General features: G+C 41.9%; 1 protein-coding gene across 16 annotated transcripts in view; it reads left to right on the plus strand.

Moving 5' to 3' along the window:
* Nucleotides 1-19,163, plus strand: part of ROBO2 (roundabout guidance receptor 2) — a 1,292,543-nt gene that overhangs the window by 1,163,366 nt on the left and 110,014 nt on the right. For all 16 annotated transcript variants that reach the window (XM_077294049.1, XM_077294050.1, XM_077294062.1 and 13 more), the window contains one exon: nucleotides 18,062-18,293. In XM_077294049.1, the coding sequence (XP_077150164.1) occupies nucleotides 18,062-18,293 (232 nt within the window). The remainder of the gene's footprint in view (nucleotides 1-18,061; nucleotides 18,294-19,163) is intronic.

The raw sequence follows: 19,163 nt of genomic DNA on the forward strand, positions 1-19,163 counted from the left end.
AATATGGATATACTCACCTCTCCAGTGGCCCCTGGATCTTAACGTTGTAACCGGGAGTCTCTGTTCCTAAGAATGAGCGCGAGAGCGGCCTTCGATGACGTCGCGGCTTCTGATTGGTCGCGGACCGCTCATGTGACCGCTCACGCGACCAATCAGAAGCCGCGACGTCAGCCGTGACGTCATCGAAGGTCCTTCACGGGCTCATTCTTAGGAACGGAGACTCCCGGTTACAGCGGTAAGGTCCAGGGGCCACCGGAGAGGTGAGTATATCCATATATATCCATATACTCACCTCTCCGGTGGCCCCTGGACCTTACCCCTGTAACCGGGAGTCTCCATTCCTAAGAATGAGCCCGTGAAGGACCTTCGATGACGTCGCGGCTGACGTCGCGGCTTCTGATTGGTCGCGTGAGCGGTCACATGAGCGGTCCACGACCAATCAGAAGCCGCGACGTCATCGAAGGCCCTTCACGTGCTCATTCTTAGAAACGGACGCTCCCGGTTACAGCGGTAAGATCCAGGGGCCACCGGAGAGGTGAGTATATCTATATTTTTTATTTTAATTCTTTATTTTACACATGAATATGGATCCCAGGGCCTGAAGGAGAGTTTCCTCTCCTTCAGACCCTGGGAACCATTCCGATACTTTGCGTCCCATTGAAATGCATTGGTATCGGGTATCGGTATCGGCGATATCCGATACCTTTCGGGTATCGGCCGATACTATCCGATACCGATACTTTCAAGTATCGGACGGTATTGCTCAACACTAGTGAGGAGCTAAATGAGAGAGGTGATGGGAAAATAAGAGAAGTGAGGTGCTATTACTAACCACGGATATTTACTATGCCCAGGCAACGCTAGGCTCTTCAGTTAGTATATATATATATATATATATATATATATATATATATATATATATATATAAAGCACCTTACTACAAGACGCACCCTAGCTCTAGACAACATTTAAAAAAGGAAAAACATATTTCCTACTTATTGAAAATTCTATAGTCATGAGGAGAAGCATAGCCCTAACCCATCTCTTCACCCTATTGCTATCTTCTGGTACTTTCCCCTCTGCATTCAAACATGCCACCATCACACCCATCCTCAAAAAAGCTAACCTTTACCCAACTGCTATGCCCAACTATCACCCCATATCACTGCTCCCGTTTGCTTCCAAACTCCTTGAGCAGCATGTTCATGGTCAAATTTCCTCCCACCTCTCATCTAACTCTCTCCTTGACAAGCTCCAATCTGGCTTACGCCCCCACCACTCCACAAAAGCTACTCTGACCAAATTTACTAATGACTTTCTCACAGCCAAAGCTAACAGACAGTTCTCCATCCTCCTCCTTCTCGATCTGTCCTCTGCTTTCGACACAGTCAACCACTGCCTACTGCTACAGATTCTTTCTTCCCTCTGCATCAAAGGCCTTGCCCTGTCCTGGATTGCATCATACCTTTTCGACCGCACATTTAGCGTTTTCCATTCCCACACTACCTCCTCACCCCGCCCCCTCTCTGTTGGAGTCCCTCAAGGCTCTGTCCTAGGGTCTCTACTTTTTTCCATCTATACCCTTGGCCTAGGACAACTCATAAAGTCCCATGGCTTCCTGTACCACCTATGTGGACGACACTCAGATCTACCTCTCTGGTTCAGATATCGCCTCTCTTCTGTCCAGAATCCCGGAGTGTCTGTCAGACATATCCTCCTTCTTCAACTCTCGCTTCCTAAAACTCAATGTAAACAAAACCAAACTCATCATCTTTCCACCTTCTCACATATCCTTCCTACCTGATATATCTATTATGGTAAACGGCATCACGCTCTCTCCTGCACCTGAAATCCGCTGCCTCGGGGTAACTCTTGATTCTGCCCTGTCCATCAAGCCGCACGCATGTCCAAACTTGCCACCTCCAATCAAAAATATTGCCAGAATCCGTCCCTTCCTCAGCCCACAATCTACTAAAACTTGTGCATGCCCTCATCATCTCCCGCCTCAATTACTGCAACACCCTCCTCTGTGGCCTCCCCGCTAACTCCCTTGCACCACTCCAGTCTGTCCTCAACTCTGCTGCTTGGCTAATCCACCTCTCTTCTCGCTACTCCCCTGCTTCACCCCTCTGCAAATCCCTCCACTGGCTCCCAATTCCCCAATGAATCCAGTTCAAACTACTAACACTGATCTACAAAGCCATCCACAACCTGTCCTCTCCCTATATCTCTGAACTAATCTCCCACTATCTTCCCTCACGTAATCTTTGATCCTCCCAAGACCTCCTACTGTCCTCCACACTTATTCATTCCTCAAACAACTGCCTCCAAGATTTCTCCCGAATATCCCCCATCCTCTGGAATTCCACTCCTCAACACGTCCGATTAACAACTGAGCTGCTGCGTCGACACCAACCACCCGAGCTGCCGCGTCACCGCCGCCAGAGCTGCCGCCCCACCAACCACCTGAGCTGCTGCCTCACCAACCACCCGAGCTGCCGTCTCACCGCCACCAGTGCTGCAGCACACCGACCTCCTGTTTCTTCCCCATTATCCCGAAGAATGTAAGTCCGCAAGGACAGGGTCCTCTCCCCTCTGTACCAGTCTGTCACTGTAAATTTGTTTACTGTTAACGATATCTATAACCCTGTATGTAACCCCTTTTCACATGTACAGCACCATGGAATTAATGGTGCTATATGAATAAATAATAATAGTTGTAAGTAATTGTTCTCTGTTGGTGTTTCTCTGCAGCATGTGCATTATACACATATTATTGTTATTATTTATTTATATAGCACCATTGATTCCATGGTGCTGTACATGAGAAGGGGTTACATACAAATTACAGATATCACTTACAGTAAGCAAAGTAACAATTACAGACTGACACAGAGGGGCGAGGACCCTGCCCCTGCGGGCTTACATTCTACTGGATTGTGGGGAAGGAGACAGTAGGTTGTGGGTTGCAGGAGCTCCGGTGTTGGTGAGGCAGTATCTCCTGCAGTGGTGAGGAGGCAGCAGGGTCAGTGCAGGTTGTAGGCTTTCCTGAAGAGGTGGATTTTCAGGTTCCGTCTGAAGGATCCAAATGTGGTTGATAGTCGGATGTGTTGGGGCAAAGAATTCCAGAGGATGGGGGATATTCGGTAGAAGTCTTGGAGGCGGTTGGATGAGGAGCGAATAAGTGTAGAGGAGAGTAGGAGGTCTTGGGAGGACTGGAGATTACGAGAGGGAAGATATCGGGAGATTTGTTCAGAGATATATGGAGGAGATAGCTTATGGATGGCTTTGTAGGTTAGTATTACTAATTTGAACTGGATATGCTGAGGGAATGGGAACCACATAGTTTAACAACCCACACTCTCTTCAGTGAATACATATACTCAACAGTGCTGCATGCACACTCAGCTCTGCTGTATGCATACACAGCTCTGCAACACACACACAGTTCTGCTCCATACACAATCACACATATTTCTGCTACATACACAAACACAGCTCACTTACATAACATACAGCTCACATTAACACACAAAGCTCACTTACATCAACACGCCCAAATCTGCTACATCAAGACACAGCTCTTTTACGTCAGCATACAGCTCTGCTATATCAATACCCACTTGACTACTATACAATACCAAACTTTGATGTTCATTTCAGCCATGTAACTGATCACATTATCTGAAAGGTTCTTCAGCCAGTCAGGACCTGCAGCATCTGTGCAGGTCTTGATTAGCTGGTCCTAGCTTTATCTCCTGCCCTGCACCGATCAGTCTGATCAGTGTCAGGCAAAAGGAGAGAGAACTGTATTACTTAATAGTTCTCTCCGTGATCAGGAAGGACACTGTGTCAGCAGTGATCTTTGGGATCTGTCTTTGGACTACAAGATGCCTAAACTTTTTAGCATTTTTTTTTCTTGATAAAAGTGTATCTTCCTGTTTTTCAATAGGAAGAGAAGGAGTACACAGTGGCAAAAACTTATCTTCAAAACTGCCCAGTCCTTCTTTCTCCCAGCATCATCTGTTGGGAGAGATTGTGAGTCACATATGCACTATAGATGGTGGCTGATATCAACTATATCAGTGCTTTCGAACGGCTTTAATCTAATGTGTATAGTTGGCCTTTACTGAATGTCTTCTTAAGTGGGAGAAGGGGCCCAGAAGGTCCAGACATGGCTATGTAGCCAACACTGACTGAGCTACGAACTGCAGGTTCATTTTGGTAGATGTATAAATTGATATTTGTGAAATGTAATACCTTCCGGCACAACATTAATGGTCCATTTTTTGGTGGCTACAGTAATTGAATGGAGACTTTCTTTTCTCCATTGTGAAATGAGTTTGTAAGTCATTAAGTAAAGAGTTAAATGTAAGAAAATCAGTTTAAATCACAGCAAAGTGAATGTGTTATCGTATTCCTGCATTCTGTCACTGACTTTAGAGTATTGATTTTGACACATTAAAAAACAGAAGAAGGGTGGAAAACTAACACGTTCAATAACCTAATGAGCTAAAAATAACATCATCTATGCAGGCTGCCAGGATACTAGTACCGGCTGATATACGGCGTATATCGTACACCCAGACCTAGATAATGATGTGATGATTAAACTGTGCTCTGGACTAGTACTGGATATAAAGAGCACGTTATGGCATACAGCGCAGCTAATGAACCATTTTATTCATTGGAGGGTCCCACTATCTATATGCTGTTTTATCAAAACTGGTGTCTATTACTTACATTTGCTGGTTCCAGCAGTCTGTACCTCCAGATGGTGATTGTAAACTTCTTGGTAACCTTGGTGCCTTCACTTCTTGGTCCAAACATGGCGACCTCATCCACGCACCCAACTGCTTCACACTTTGTTTTCTGTTTGACTGTGGCATAGCATTGCCAGACAGCTGGCGTCTGTTGATCACATCAGATCTGTTGGCTTTTTTAAAGGTACATTAATCTCCAGTATGCAGAATAGGGCGCCAGGATGTGGCATCCCACAAAATTCGGGAGAGATGATTGTCGCATTAAGGATGGCAGATTGTGGTCGAAATCCAATAAAGGTTCTTTATTGTAGTGTAATACCACCACAATCTGCCATCCTTATTGGGCCTATCATCTGTCCACTATTTTGGAGAACGCCACAACAGTCACCCTATTATGAAAGCCATTTCTCATGGCTTCATGTGGAATTACCAAGTTGTGGGACACTGGCCGCATATTGTGTTATATATTTCTCCTTGTAGAGTTGCGCCCCCCATCATAGCGCAACCTAGTGAGCATCTACCTTCTTTAGTTATCCTCCCTACTTATTTTGTCCTCCCTTCATTAACTTCCAATGACTTTGCCGCAGATTGAGACAGATACCCTTTCCCTGCCTTTGGTCCTTGTACTATTGTATCTGGCTTGACTGCTGAATTCTGATTGAACCTAATTCTTGCCTCAACCTTGCTTGTGAGTTTTGCTCATTTGTTGTCCTCAGTGGCCTAATTTGAAATTTGAAAACTTGTGGGCCCCAAAACAATATCTCCAAGAGGGCCCCAATCTATTACAGGTCTTAAATAGTATTGGTCTCCTTATATTGGCCAAATAGACCTATTAGACCCACCCTACCCTACATTTAATGGCTTGGGTGTGACTACAATCCTTGTACCCCCTATAGTTAGGTTCCTACTTACTTTTGACTCCAACTCTTGACCTTGGTTTCAGCATAGAGAATTCTGAAAATGATAAAGATATCAGGATCCATAAAGATATTCTGCTGTGGAAAAGTGAATTTTAACAACTAACAATACAAATTGATTGGCTCTTGTTGCATAAAGTACATTTTCTGCACCATGATATATTTCTATTGTGCTCGTTTAAATGTGTTTTCTCATGATGTTTCTTCCAGAGCACCACTTTTTCTGCCTCTTGACTTTCTGGTTGACAGAGGGCAATGCAGTGCGCTCATGAAAATTGACTATTTGGACCAGCAGGATGGTTGCATCACTGGATTGATGTGAGGTCTCTGCCATGGTGCTGGCAAAGGCAGTTTTGACTCTGCAGTAATTAGAGATGGGCAGGGGGACTGAGCATGGTCATATCCAGCAATCCAGCCAGCTTCAGAATTCAGGCTATAAAGCATAGAATCTGCAAGCAGTGTATGTTCCTTGCCTATGAAAAAGGCCACTCTAAAACCACAGGGTGGCCGATAACCTTGGAAACAAGTTGTACACTGTAAAATAACACCTCCCTCTGTTCTTGAGAATACAAAGGATTTTTCAGCAATGATAAATTGCAAAGTTGCACCTTACAATTTTGCCCATTTAACAACTTGAGATGGTGCCTTTTAGAACGGCTACACCTTTAACTTCCATTTCATCCTCTGAGCTGTCGAATCCGTTCTTGACTACGTTATTACAACATTAATGCTTTTGCACCAAACGCTAACTATCCTGGAGACCATCACCTGGGTTTCTCCTGCAGTAGAATCAACATAATTTTCCAAGGATTAAAACTTTATCTGTCACCAGATTTCACAATACAAGCTGCATACATTACTAAACAAATATCTTAGTCCGGATGAGTTTGGTGCACTTATTTTAAAAAATCTCTATCAGAATGGTTGTATAATATTTTTAAAAAAGTTCTCCATCTTCATATTAATCTTAGCACTTTAGGAGCCTAGACAAGAAAATTTTCAGAAATAATCATATTATTATTCTGACACTGATGTTTGAGCAATTTCATAAGGTCTCAGAAATCTATGCACCGATGTAGGCATTTTTTTGTGAAATCTAGTGACAGATCAGATGATTTACAAAGAGTTAGTCCGATGAGGTCCCCATCCAGCTTCACCCTGCTCCATTACAGTTGATTGACAGCGCTCTGTATTTACCTGTTTGTTGTATGGAGCTGATGGGGGAAAAGCTGAAAAAGGACCTCATTGGACTAGTCAGCTGAGGCATATAGTACCCGGCTGCCTTCTCCCACTACATTTACTCTGAAATTCTATAGTGTTTGTAAAACATACTTGCCTACATTCATGCAACCAGTGTCTGATTCATACTGTCCATGGCTTGGGCAGCATGATCCAATGACAGGTTCTGTTTAAGGGTAAGACCAGGGTATCCTATAATGCAGTTTGCTCCACTTTTCCTATTAGGAACACATGAACAAAGTCAATGTATATGATAGTCAAGAGGAATAGCTGCTTGCCAAATGAGCATTCAAACAAAAGCTACCTAAGAATTTGGCCTTCTTAAGAGTGGTTATCATCTTCTACATTAGACCGAAACGATCAAGTACAAACACAAATATTAGGACAATATGAACAGGTCACCCATCTACGTGCCGCAATTCACTACATGACTGTGCTCTGATCTTAACTTTGGTTCTTACCTTTAAGCGGAAAATTGTAGTACTCATGAATAATTACTTTGAACCAAAAATGGATTTAAACAATTTTGCCAGATTTACAACCTGCTCGTATGTATAAAACAGCTGTTTAATGCTCTTCTGAAAAAAAACAGCTTGTTTTCATGGATGCTCACAGAACACTATCACGAGTTACATTCATATCTCTGTATATATTTATATAAAGCTTTGTGACTGTCACTGAGACATATGATGCAGGAACCTCATTTATTTAGGATCACAGTGCCATGTGTTGTGAAATTGGATTTTGGGCTCCCCCGGTGGCCACTGGTGGAATTGAACTTGTGTGCATCATCCCCTCTGTTCACCTGTTCCCATCAGGATGTGGGAGTCGCTATTTAACCTTGCTCCTCTGTCACTTCCATGCCGGTCAACATTGTAATCAGAAGCCTTCTGTGCTTGTTCCTGCTACCAGACAACTTCCAGCTAAGTCGGACTTTTGTCCTTGTTTGTTTTTTGCATTTTGTTCCAGTTCACAGCTGCAGTTTCGTTTCTGTGTCTGGAAAGCTCTTGTGATCTGAAATTGCCACTCTGATGTTATGAGTTAATACTAGAGTCTTAAAGTAATTTCAGGATGGTGTATTGATAGGGTTTTCAGCTGACCATGAAAGTACCCTTTCTGTCTTCCTGCTATCTAGTAAGCGGACCTCGATTTTGCTAGACCTATTTTCATACTACGTTTGTCATTTTCATCTTAAATCACCGCCAATATATGTGGGGGCCTCTGTCTGCCTTTCGGGGAAATTTCTCTAGAGGTGAGCCAGGACTATACTTTCCTCTGCCAGGATTAGTTAGTCCTCCGGCCGGCGCTGGGCGTCTAGGGATAAAACGCAGGCTACGCTACCCGGCTACTGTTAGTTGTGCGGCAGGTTTAGTTCATGGTCAGTTTAAGTTTCCATCCTTCCAAGAGCTAGTTCCTATGTATGCTGGGCTATGTTCTCTTGCCATTGAGAACCATAACAGTTTGACCGGCCCGCAAAGGGTTAAATTAATTGGCAGAGAAAGGAGAGAAAAAAGAAGTCTGCTGAAAAATTTTTTTTTTTTTTTTTTTTTTCCTTCAGTTCTGAGTGTGCTTTCAATTGAATCACTTGCAAGTCTGCCTATATTGCAGCCTTCCTCTCTCTCTCTCCTTCTAATCCTGGAATGGCTCTGTGTTCACCTGTTTAAAATGGATATTCAGAGTTTAGCTGCAGGTTTGAATAATCTCACCACGAAAGTTCAAAATTTACAAGATTTTGTTGTTCATGTTCCTATATCTGAACCTAGAATTCCTTTGCCTGAATTTTTCTCGGGGAATAGATCTTGCTTTCAAAATTTCAAAAATAATTGCAAGTTGTTTTTGTCCCTGAAATCTCGCTCTGCTGGAGATCCTGCTCAGCAGGTCAGGATTGTGATTTCCTTGCTCCGGGGCGACCCTCAAGATTGGGCTTTTGCATTGGCTCCAGGGGATCCTGCGTTGCTCAATGTGGATGCGTTTTTTCTGGCCTTGGGGTTGCTTTATGAGGAACCTCATTTAGAGCTTCAGGCGGAAAAAGCCTTGATGTCCCTATCTCAGGGGCAAGATGAAGTTGAAATATACTGCCAAAAATTCCGTAAATGGTCTGTGCTTACTCAGTGGAATGAGTGCGCCCTGGCGGCGAATTTCAGAGAGGGTCTCTCTGATGCCGTTAAGGATGTTATGGTGGGGTTCCCTGTGCCTGCGGGTCTGAATGAGTCCATGACAATGGCTATCCAGATCGATAGACGTCTGCGGGAGCGCAAACCTGTGCACCATTTGGCGGTGTCTACCGAGAAGACGCCAGAGAATATGCAATGTGATAGAATTCTGTCCAGAAGCGAACGGCAGAATTTTAGACGAAAAAATGGGTTGTGCTTTTATTGTGGTGATTCAACTCATGTTATATCAGCATGCTCTAAGCGTACTAAGAAGCTTGATAAGTCAGTTTCAATTGGCACTTTTCAGTCTAAGTTTATTCTATCTGTGACCCTGATTTGTTCTTTATCATCTATTACCGTGGATGCCTATGTCGACTCTGGCGCCGCTTTGAGTCTTATGGATTGGTCCTTTGCCAAACGCTGTGGGTATGATTTAGAGCCTCTTGAAACTCCTATACCTCTGAAGGGGATTGACTCCACCCCATTGGCTAGTAATAAACCACAATACTGGACACAAGTAACTATGCGAATTAATCCGGATCATCAGGAGATTATTCGCTTTCTTGTGCTGTATAATCTACATGATGTGTTGGTGCTTGGATTGCCATGGCTGCAATCTCATAACCCAGTCCTCGACTGGAACGCTATGTCTGTGTTAAGCTGGGGATGTAAGGGGATGCATGGGGACGTACCTTTGGTTTCCATTTCGTCATCTATTCCCTCTGAGATTCCTGAATTCTTGTCTGACTATTGTGACGTTTTTGAAGAACCTAAGCTTGGTTCATTACCTCCGCACCGGGAGTGCGATTGTGCCATAGATTTGATTCCGGGTAGTAAATACCCTAAGGGTCGTTTATTTAATCTGTCTGTGCCTGAACATGCTGCTATGCGAGAATATATAAAGGAGTCCTTGGAAAAGGGACATATTCGTCCTTCGTCATCTCCCTTAGGAGCCGGTTTTTTCTTTGTGTCTAAGAAAGATGGCTCTTTGAGGCCGTGTATTGATTATCGGCTTTTGAATTAAATCACGGTTAAATATCAATATCCGTTGCCACTGCTGACTGATTTGTTTGCTCGCATAAAGGGGGCCAAGTGGTTCTCTAAGATAGATCTCCGTGGGGCGTATAATTTGGTGCGAATTAAGCAGGGGGATGAGTGGAAAACCGCATTTAATACGCCCGAGGGCCACTTTGAGTATTTGGTGATGCCTTTTTGCCTTTCAAATGCCCCTTCAGTCTTTCAGTCCTTTATGCATGACATTTTCCGTGATTATTTGGATAAATTTATGATCGTGTATCTGGATGATATTCTGATTTTTTCGGATGACTGGGACTCTCATGTCCAGCAGGTCAGGAGGGTTTTTCAGGTTTTGCGGTCTAATTCCTTGTGTGTGAAGGGTTCTAAGTGCGTTTTTGGGGTTCAAAAGATTTCCTTCTTGGGATACATTTTTTCCCCCTCTTCCATCGAGATGGATCCTGTCAAGGTTCGGGCTATTTGTGATTGGACGCAACCCTCTTCTCTTAAGAGTCTTCAGAAATTTTTGGGCTTTGCTAACTTTTATCGTCGATTTATTGCTGGTTTTTCTGATGTTGTTAAACCATTGACTGATTTGACTAAGAAGGGTGCTGATGTTGCTGATTGGTCCCCTGCTGCTGTGGAGGCCTTTCGGGAGCTTAAGCGCCGCTTTTCTTCCGCCCCTGTGTTGCGTCAGCCTGATGTTGCTCTTCCTTTTCAGGTTGAGGTCGACGCTTCTGAAATCGGAGCTGGGGCGGTTTTGTCGCAAAGAAGTTCCGACTGCTCCGTGATGAAACCTTGTGCTTTTTTTTCTCGTAAATTTTCGCCCGCCGAGCGGAATTATGATATTGGGAATCGGGAGCTTTTGGCCATGAAGTGGGCTTTTGAGGAGTGGCATCATTGGCTTGAGGGGGCTAGACATCAGGTGGTGGTATTGACCGACCACAAAAATTTAATTTATCTTGAGTCCGCCAGATGCCTGAATCCTAGACAGGCGCGCTGGTCGTTGTTTTTCTCTCGGTTTAATTTTGTGGTGTCATACCTACCGGGTTCTAAGAATGTTAAGGCGGATGCCCTTTCTAGGAGTTTTGAGCCTGACTCCCCTGGTAATTCTGAACCTACAGGTATCCTTAAGGATGGAGTGATATTGTCTGCCGTTTCTCCTGACCTGCGGCGGGCCTTGCAGGATTTTCAGGCGGATAGACCTGATCGTTGCCCACCTGGTAGACTGTTTGTTCCTGATGATTGGACCATTAAAGTCATTTCTGAGGTTCATTCTTCTGCGTTGGCAGGTCATCCTGGAATCTTTGGTACCAGGGATTTGGTGGCAAGGTCCTTCTGGTGGCCTTCCCTGTCACGAGATGTACGAGGCTTTGTGCAGTCTTGTGACGTTTGTGCTCGGGCCAAGCCTTGTTGTTCTCGGGCTAGTGGATTGTTGTTGCCCTTGCCTATCCCGAAGAGGCCTTGGACGCACATCTCGATGGATTTTATTTCGGATCTTCCTGTTTCTCAGAAGATGTCTGTCATCTGGGTGGTGTGTGACCGTTTCTCTAAGATGGTCCATTTGGTTCCCCTGCCTAAGTTGCCTTCTTCTTCCGAGTTGGTTCCTCTGTTTTTTCAAAATGTGGTTCGTTTGCATGGTATTCCGGAGAATATCGTTTCTGACAGAGGAACCCAATTCGTGTCTAGATTTTGGCGGGCATTCTGTGCTAGGATGGGCATAGATTTGTCTTTCTCGTCTGCTTTCCATCCTCAGACTAATGGCCAGACCGAGCGGACGAATCAGACTTTGGAGACATATTTGAGGTGTTTTGTGTCTGCAGATCAGGATGATTGGGTTGCTTTTTTGCCTTTAGCGGAGTTTGCCCTCAATAATCGGGCCAGCTCTGCCACCTTGGTGTCTCCTTTTTTCTGTAATTCGGGGTTTCATCCTCGATTTTCCTCCGGTCAGGTGGAATCTTCGGATTGTCCTGGAGTGGATGCTGTGGTGGAGAGGTTGCATCAGATTTGGGGGCAGGTGGTGGACAATTTGAAGTTGTCCCAGGAGAAGACTCAGCTTTTTGCCAACCGCCGGCGTCGGGTTGGTCCTCGGCTTTGTGTCGGGGACTTGGTGTGGTTGTCTTCTCGTTTTGTCCCTATGAGGGTTTCTTCTCCTAAGTTTAAGCCTCGGTTCATCGGCCCGTACAAGATATTGGAGATTCTTAACCCTGTTTCCTTCCGTTTGGACCTCCCTGCATCTTTTTCTATTCATAATGTTTTTCATCGGTCATTGTTGCGCAGGTATGAGGTACCGGTTGTGCCTTCCGTTGAGCCTCCTGCTCCGGTGTTGGTTGAGGGCGAGTTGGAGTACGTTGTGGAAAAAATCTTGGACTCCCGTGTTTCCAGACGGAAACTCCAGTATCTGGTCAAATGGAAGGGATACGGTCAGGAGGATAATTCTTGGGTGACTGCCTCTGATGTTCATGCCTCCGATCTGGTCCGTGCCTTTCATAGGGCTCATCCTGATCGCCCTGGTGGTTCTGGTGAGGGTTTGGTGCCCCCTCCTTGAGGGGGGGGTACTGTTGTGAAATTGGATTTTGGGCTCCCCCGGTGGCCACTGGTGGAATTGAACTTGTGTGCATCATCCCCTCTGTTCACCTGTTCCCATCAGGATGTGGGAGTCGCTATTTAACCTTGCTCCTCTGTCACTTCCATGCCGGTCAACATTGTAATCAGAAGCCTTTCTGTGCATGTTCCTGCTACCAGACAACTTCCAGCTAAGTCGGACTTTTGTCCTTGTTTGTTTTTTGCATTTTGTTCCAGTTCACAGCTGCAGTTTCGTTTCTGTGTCTGGAAAGCTCTTGTGATCTGAAATTGCCACTCTGATGTTATGAGTTAATACTAGAGTCTTAAAGTAATTTCAGGATGGTGTATTGATAGGGTTTTCAGCTGACCATGAAAGTACCCTTTCTGTCTTCCTGCTATCTAGTAAGCGGACCTCGATTTTGCTAGACCTATTTTCATACTACGTTTGTCATTTTCATCTTAAATCACCGCCAATATATGTGGGGGCCTCTGTCTGCCTTTCGGGGAAATTTCTCTAGAGGTGAGCCAGGACTATACTTTCCTCTGCCAGGATTAGTTAGTCCTCCGGCCGGCGCTGGGCGTCTAGGGATAAAACACAGGCTACGCTACCCGGCTACTGTTAGTTGTGCGGCAGGTTTAGTTCATGGTCAGTTTAAGTTTCCATCCTTCCAAGAGCTAGTTCCTATGTATGCTGGGCTATGTTCTCTTGCCATTGAGAACCATAACAGCCATGTTTTATAATGAAGATGATGAAATAAATCATGTAAATGTGAAGTATAGATGACTATTATATGGGGTCAGGTTGGATCACTGGAGAGTTCTTAAAATGGTTGTCTTGGACTTGGGATAGGTCATCAATGTCTGATTGGTGGGAGGGACAGCCAACATCCCCGCCGACCAACTGTTCCTGGTGTCTGTGTCGGCTGTAACTGCTCTGTCATGGAACAGCACAGCTTTGTTGATGAAATAGTGGCCACAGCCGTTTGTGCACTACCCAGTGACAGAGCTGTGTTGTGCTGAGCAGTTCCGGCCACCGATACCGGGAACAGCTGATCCGCAGAGATGCCGGTTGTCACACTCTCACCGATCAGACATTGATGATCTATCATGTGGATAGACCATCAATGTTAATTTGTGTTTCAGACAGCCTCTTTATTGCACCCAATGAGAGTCCTTTAAAATGTTCATTCTAGGGATGCCAAATCCTAAACCCCTTATTAATGTACAATATATTGTTTTTATGAATTGTATCATTGACCTATTCAGGCTGTCATGTAAACACAGTCCTGTATCCTACCTCCATTGTTACATTGTCACTGATCTTGTTAAATATAATCCATGATAACCGGGAGAGGAGCATTGCCAAGTTTCCAGCAGGCGTGAGCCTCCATGTACAGTATACATTGCTCCCCATGCCGCCTCAGCACTGCAATGATTTTAGAACACTAATGAGTCTCAGGTGACTTGTTATTTTCCGGTATAAATCCCAGGCTATGCTTATGACTTCATTATCGGCGTGTAGGGGTATTATACATGTAAGAATCTGCTGTTCTTTTTATCCTTAGATCACAAATCCAGGAAAAATACAGTTTGTGTCCGCTCTGTACTTGTATTTGGGGAATGTCTAATCTCTAGAGTTTGATCATCGTGGATACTTATGCAGGAGTGAGATCCCATAGGTACTTCTAGGTTGTTGTAGAATTCTTTCCAGGTTGTGGAATGATGAGTTCTCATTATTGTACTGTTGAGATTTTTACTTTTCCATTGTTGCTTCAATGGACTGGGCAATTGTTCAGAATAACCGATTCTGCTTATAGTATTTAACACTGTCAGTATTGTATGAAGGGTGAGATCATCCCAACATGGGGGATCTTCACTCCTATTATCTTAAAAGAATGGCCAACAGTGGCTATTCAAGTTATACTGATCTCGTGTTCTTACTAAAAAGTTAGATACTGTTCTCTAACTAAAAAGATCCTTAAACAAAATAAAAGCAATTGCATACCCCTGCTCTTGTTTTACAGAAACCCAAATTTTGTATTAAAGATCCATATTACCCACATAAACAAAAATGGAGGCTAAAATACCTCAAAACATGGTAGAGTAAATTTTCTCATATTCAGCTATCCTTCCACTTTTCTTCTAGATAATTTTATTGCAATTTACTCTCAATACTTATGTTTTACTAAGTTTTTTTAATTCTAAGTACTAAGAGGAATGATTTAATGATTTTTTTACCTTAAAGTGGAAGCTTTAGTTGGACCTTACCATCTAAGACAAATAATGTCTAAAACATCTGACATTGAGCCATTAAAGATTGCCATAGTCATTATATAAATGTTGGTTGATGAGTTGAGTTTAGGTTTGTTTAGGGAACACATTTTAGTCAATTCTTCAAAATGGCCATTCATGTTTCAAGATAACAGAAATAACATTTATTAAATCATTCATTGAACATAAAAATGAGTTGTTTAATGAGGATCAATTGACCATGTATTGACTACTACAGTTAACTCATAGCAACAATCAGACCAATTTCAATTCTTTTTTTACAATAATGGTCTATCATTATTGTGATAAATGATTGTTCACTTATAGATTTCACCCAAAAGTTATTTTGTTAATGTTGAAATAATTTGTGTACATCAACTTTGGTCAACATTATTTAACAGCATGGACCCATCACACATCAAGGGGGCAGATGAATTTAGTGGACTCAGCGAACTTTCATGTTTTGTAATTTTCACACATCTTAATAGTATGTTTTGCCACTTTCCACCTAAAATCTAAAATGTCCAATTAGACTGCAAACAAACTTTGCACCTTTTTTGGAAACTTAAGACATCGGCAATGTTTCCACCTATTTCATTTGTCATGCTTGTAACATTTTTTTAAAAGAAGAATAGTGGAGTACATTGGGTCTATAAATGCCTCTCTAGAGTTCGGTGATATGTCTAGAGAGGTATAGATATAATCTAGTTTAATAATTTCAGAAGATGCCTAAAACGTCAAGTTGACGTCAACAAAAACCAAGAAAACAATTACTTTCATGGACCCAAGATGAATCTAAATGTGAATAGATTTTTGTTAGAAAAAAAAGAGACTCTTTTGGCTCAATGTTTTTTGTGTGTTTTTTTTAAGGGAAAGAGCCGCAGCTTTCACCAAATTTGAAGCCTGTCTTTTATTAGAACTATTTTGTGTTTTCTGTCAACACTCACTGCTAATTGTATTGACAAGATCTGACAGGTTGAATAGTGTTGAGCCTCCTTGCTCAAGACTGGATTTATTCAGTCCATTGGAAAGTTACGAAGCCGCTCACCAGCTCTGAAGTCAGATTACTAATTAAGGCAATTTGCATTACTTCAGTTGTCATTCATTTTTTCTTAAAACAGCTAAGTCTACTTATTCTATTAGGGTTTATCTTAAAGAATCCCAAGACACAGCTTAAATGATAAACACATGGCTATCCAACTCTCTTTTCTTAAAGTCTGATATATTTTACAAAGTCCCATTTGGTTTCAATCCCTATAAGTGGTCACCACTCTGAAAAGTTGAAAACATGAGCGTCATATAAATTGTTAAATCATGACTTTAGACCAATCTACCACAATATGTTTTCAGTTTGCACTTCATTGCTTCCAGTCAAGAAAGTTAGGTGGTTCTTTAGAGTTTTTACCATGAAGGAATGTTTCACGTAATAGTTATGACATTTTATATGGCTCTTAGGGAATATATAAAAAAACATTTAAGTAAATGAGCTTTAGACCAATTCTAAGTTTAAAATATGTTCAGTTTTAAAATTTGCTCTATATAGAGGAGTTTCTGCAACTTCAATCCCAGCAGACTCGATGTTTACATTATCTAAACTTTGGACAATCTACAAGGCTCTATGTACTTATTCTACCCTCATGGATATGACAGCACACATTCTCCTAAAGTTAATATTGAGAGTACCGAAGAAACAAGTGGTTGGTTCCGGGAGATGTCAAGAAGAGTCGAATACTGGACGTGTGTCAAGTGGGAGGTTTAGTTACTGTATATAACGTATTTCGGAGTTAGTTCAACTTCTTCCTTGGTTATAACATGATATATATAATATACCCATATACTGTAAATAACAATAAATTCCTCATATGGGTTTACCAATAAGCTTTTGATAGTTGGACAATATATTTTGAATAATTATTGGATTGGTAGTTATAGTTTGTTTCCAAGATACTGCCAGAATCAGTTGACTAATTACAATAGCTTCAACTTTTTCCTTAGATAGTTGTCAATAATTCAACCAAAAGTATCAGTAGATTTTCCTAAAGGTGTCCATACATATTAATTTGAAGTTGACCAAAGTAGACAATATCAACTAAAATGATAATTCATCATTCTCTAACCCAACCGATGACTAAATAACACCACCTGCCATATTTTACATATTTCTCTAATAGTTGCCTGTATCAAATGATCATTTGGTGAAAGAATGTTTTTTTTTTAAAGATCTCAGAAGATCATTCATTCTTTGACCATGTCATTGAACATATATGACCAGTTGCAAGGAATAGAATGGTTATAATAGACTAATAAGTGTAGGGCTGCATTTACTTTGCAGATTATCATTGGTTCAATGGTTATTCAGTCATTATCCTACTACTTTCTAATGTATATCACCACCTTAAAACGTATGAGCATGAGCTCTGGACCCCAAATGAGATGATTATGCGAATTAGATAGCAGTTAGTTGACGGATGAATAAGTGTTAAATCATTATGCCAACACAGCCATAAACATTTTAATCTATATTGACTATTGTAGCTGATGAAAGCAGCTCTACATGTCCAAAGACAGCAGCCAAGTAACTACTGATATGTTACCAAAGTGAGATTTGTTACAGAAAGATGAAATGTCTTTCATGGAACAATCGTTTGTGTATCTGTGAAAAAATTCAGGCATGTCTCCAAATGATAGCAATGCATCATAGATTGGCCAAAACGATTTTAGCTTGTAACTTCCAACCACTGAATGCTCATTATGGTTGATATCTGCTAATATCATCAGCTTTAGACTAATTGGTAAGGGTACATTAGCAAAATTAGTTTAGCATTTTGGTATAAGAACATCTGGAGCTTTTTGTCAAATGTTTTTGTATGTCCTATCAAGATTATTAGAAAAGTTGGCCAAGGTCTATTTTTATTTTCACGCTTATAAAGAAGCCCTACTACTAATATTTAGTGCAAGTCCTTTCATTGTATGAATTTTAAAAGTGATCCTGAGAGCTTCTGAAAAACTGATATTTTATTCCACAGTTGTGTCTTTTCTCCCTGAAGAAAACATAACAAAAAATAATGAACATAACTAAATGAGCAAATGTGTTAGTGCTTTCAGTAGTAATATGTTATTCCATTTTGAATGACTTCAGGTGGATCGTCAGTCCCAGTTCATACAAGGTTACCGGTTGATGTACCGTCAGACAACCGGTCTGCAGTCTCCATCGACATGGCAGAACTTTGAGGTCAAGCTTCCAGCCGAACGTAGTACTGTGATCTCCAACTTGAAAAAAGGAGTTACTTATGAGATTAAAGTTCGACCTTATTTCAATGAGTTTCAAGGGATGGATAGCGAGTCAAAGTCGGCCCGGACAACGGAAGAAGGTAGGAGCTTAAGAGCCGCATACATTTGCCTTATTATCTCACCTTCTAAGAGATTGGAAATTGACTTTTGCTGATTTTATTCATAATAAATTGTGCAGCGGCTGCAAGATAAATCTTCACATTAACTAAAAGGGGTCTTGACATCTTTTTTTTTTTTTAAAAAAAGCCTTTATGTCAATCTTCAATTTTAGGAGACCTGATACAGGGATTGTGTGTGTAAATATGTTTCGAGAAAGATTATCTTAAGCTGTCCTTCATGAAGTTTATTTCTCTATTTTTCATTAAACTCTGCATGGCAAGTTATGTTTTTGCTTTTCACTTAAAATCTGTGGATGACATTTTCGTTCAATGCTTCACCCTACAACCAGCATAGTGGTAATTTCATACTTTAAAGGACACTTAAAGTGCTACTAGACTCACGGTATTGAGCAAAGATGTTTATGGCCGACAGATATGTGAAAGTCACAAGGCTCGATCTGTTGCACAGATTAATGTAACCTTCAGCGACGCTACCTGCTGCCATTGCTTACTGGCATCTGTGATAAATAATTTTATCATCTGTCAAATGTCATCAAGCACTGAAGGTAATCGGTGTCGAACTGTTGCTCTGGCAGAGTGATTTCACACTTTACAAAGTTTGACATATTTGCACTCAAGTCAGCAGCAATAAAATATTGTGTATATTGGCACCAGTATGTTGTATTTGCTTTGCCCTTGACATCAATTTTATGTGTTTCAAGGTCCAATTTCTTCATATTGGATTTTGTTGAGTTACTAAGTAAATTCTTCATTATGCTACATTCTCCTTGATTTATCCGTTTTAGAGATGGAGTAGCGCTGACAACTTTTTACTTGCTGTGTACTGCAGTA

The sequence above is a fragment of the Ranitomeya variabilis genome, chromosome 3, assembly GCF_051348905.1.
Source record: "Ranitomeya variabilis isolate aRanVar5 chromosome 3, aRanVar5.hap1, whole genome shotgun sequence".
NCBI classification, from domain to species: Eukaryota; Metazoa; Chordata; class Amphibia; order Anura; family Dendrobatidae; genus Ranitomeya; species Ranitomeya variabilis.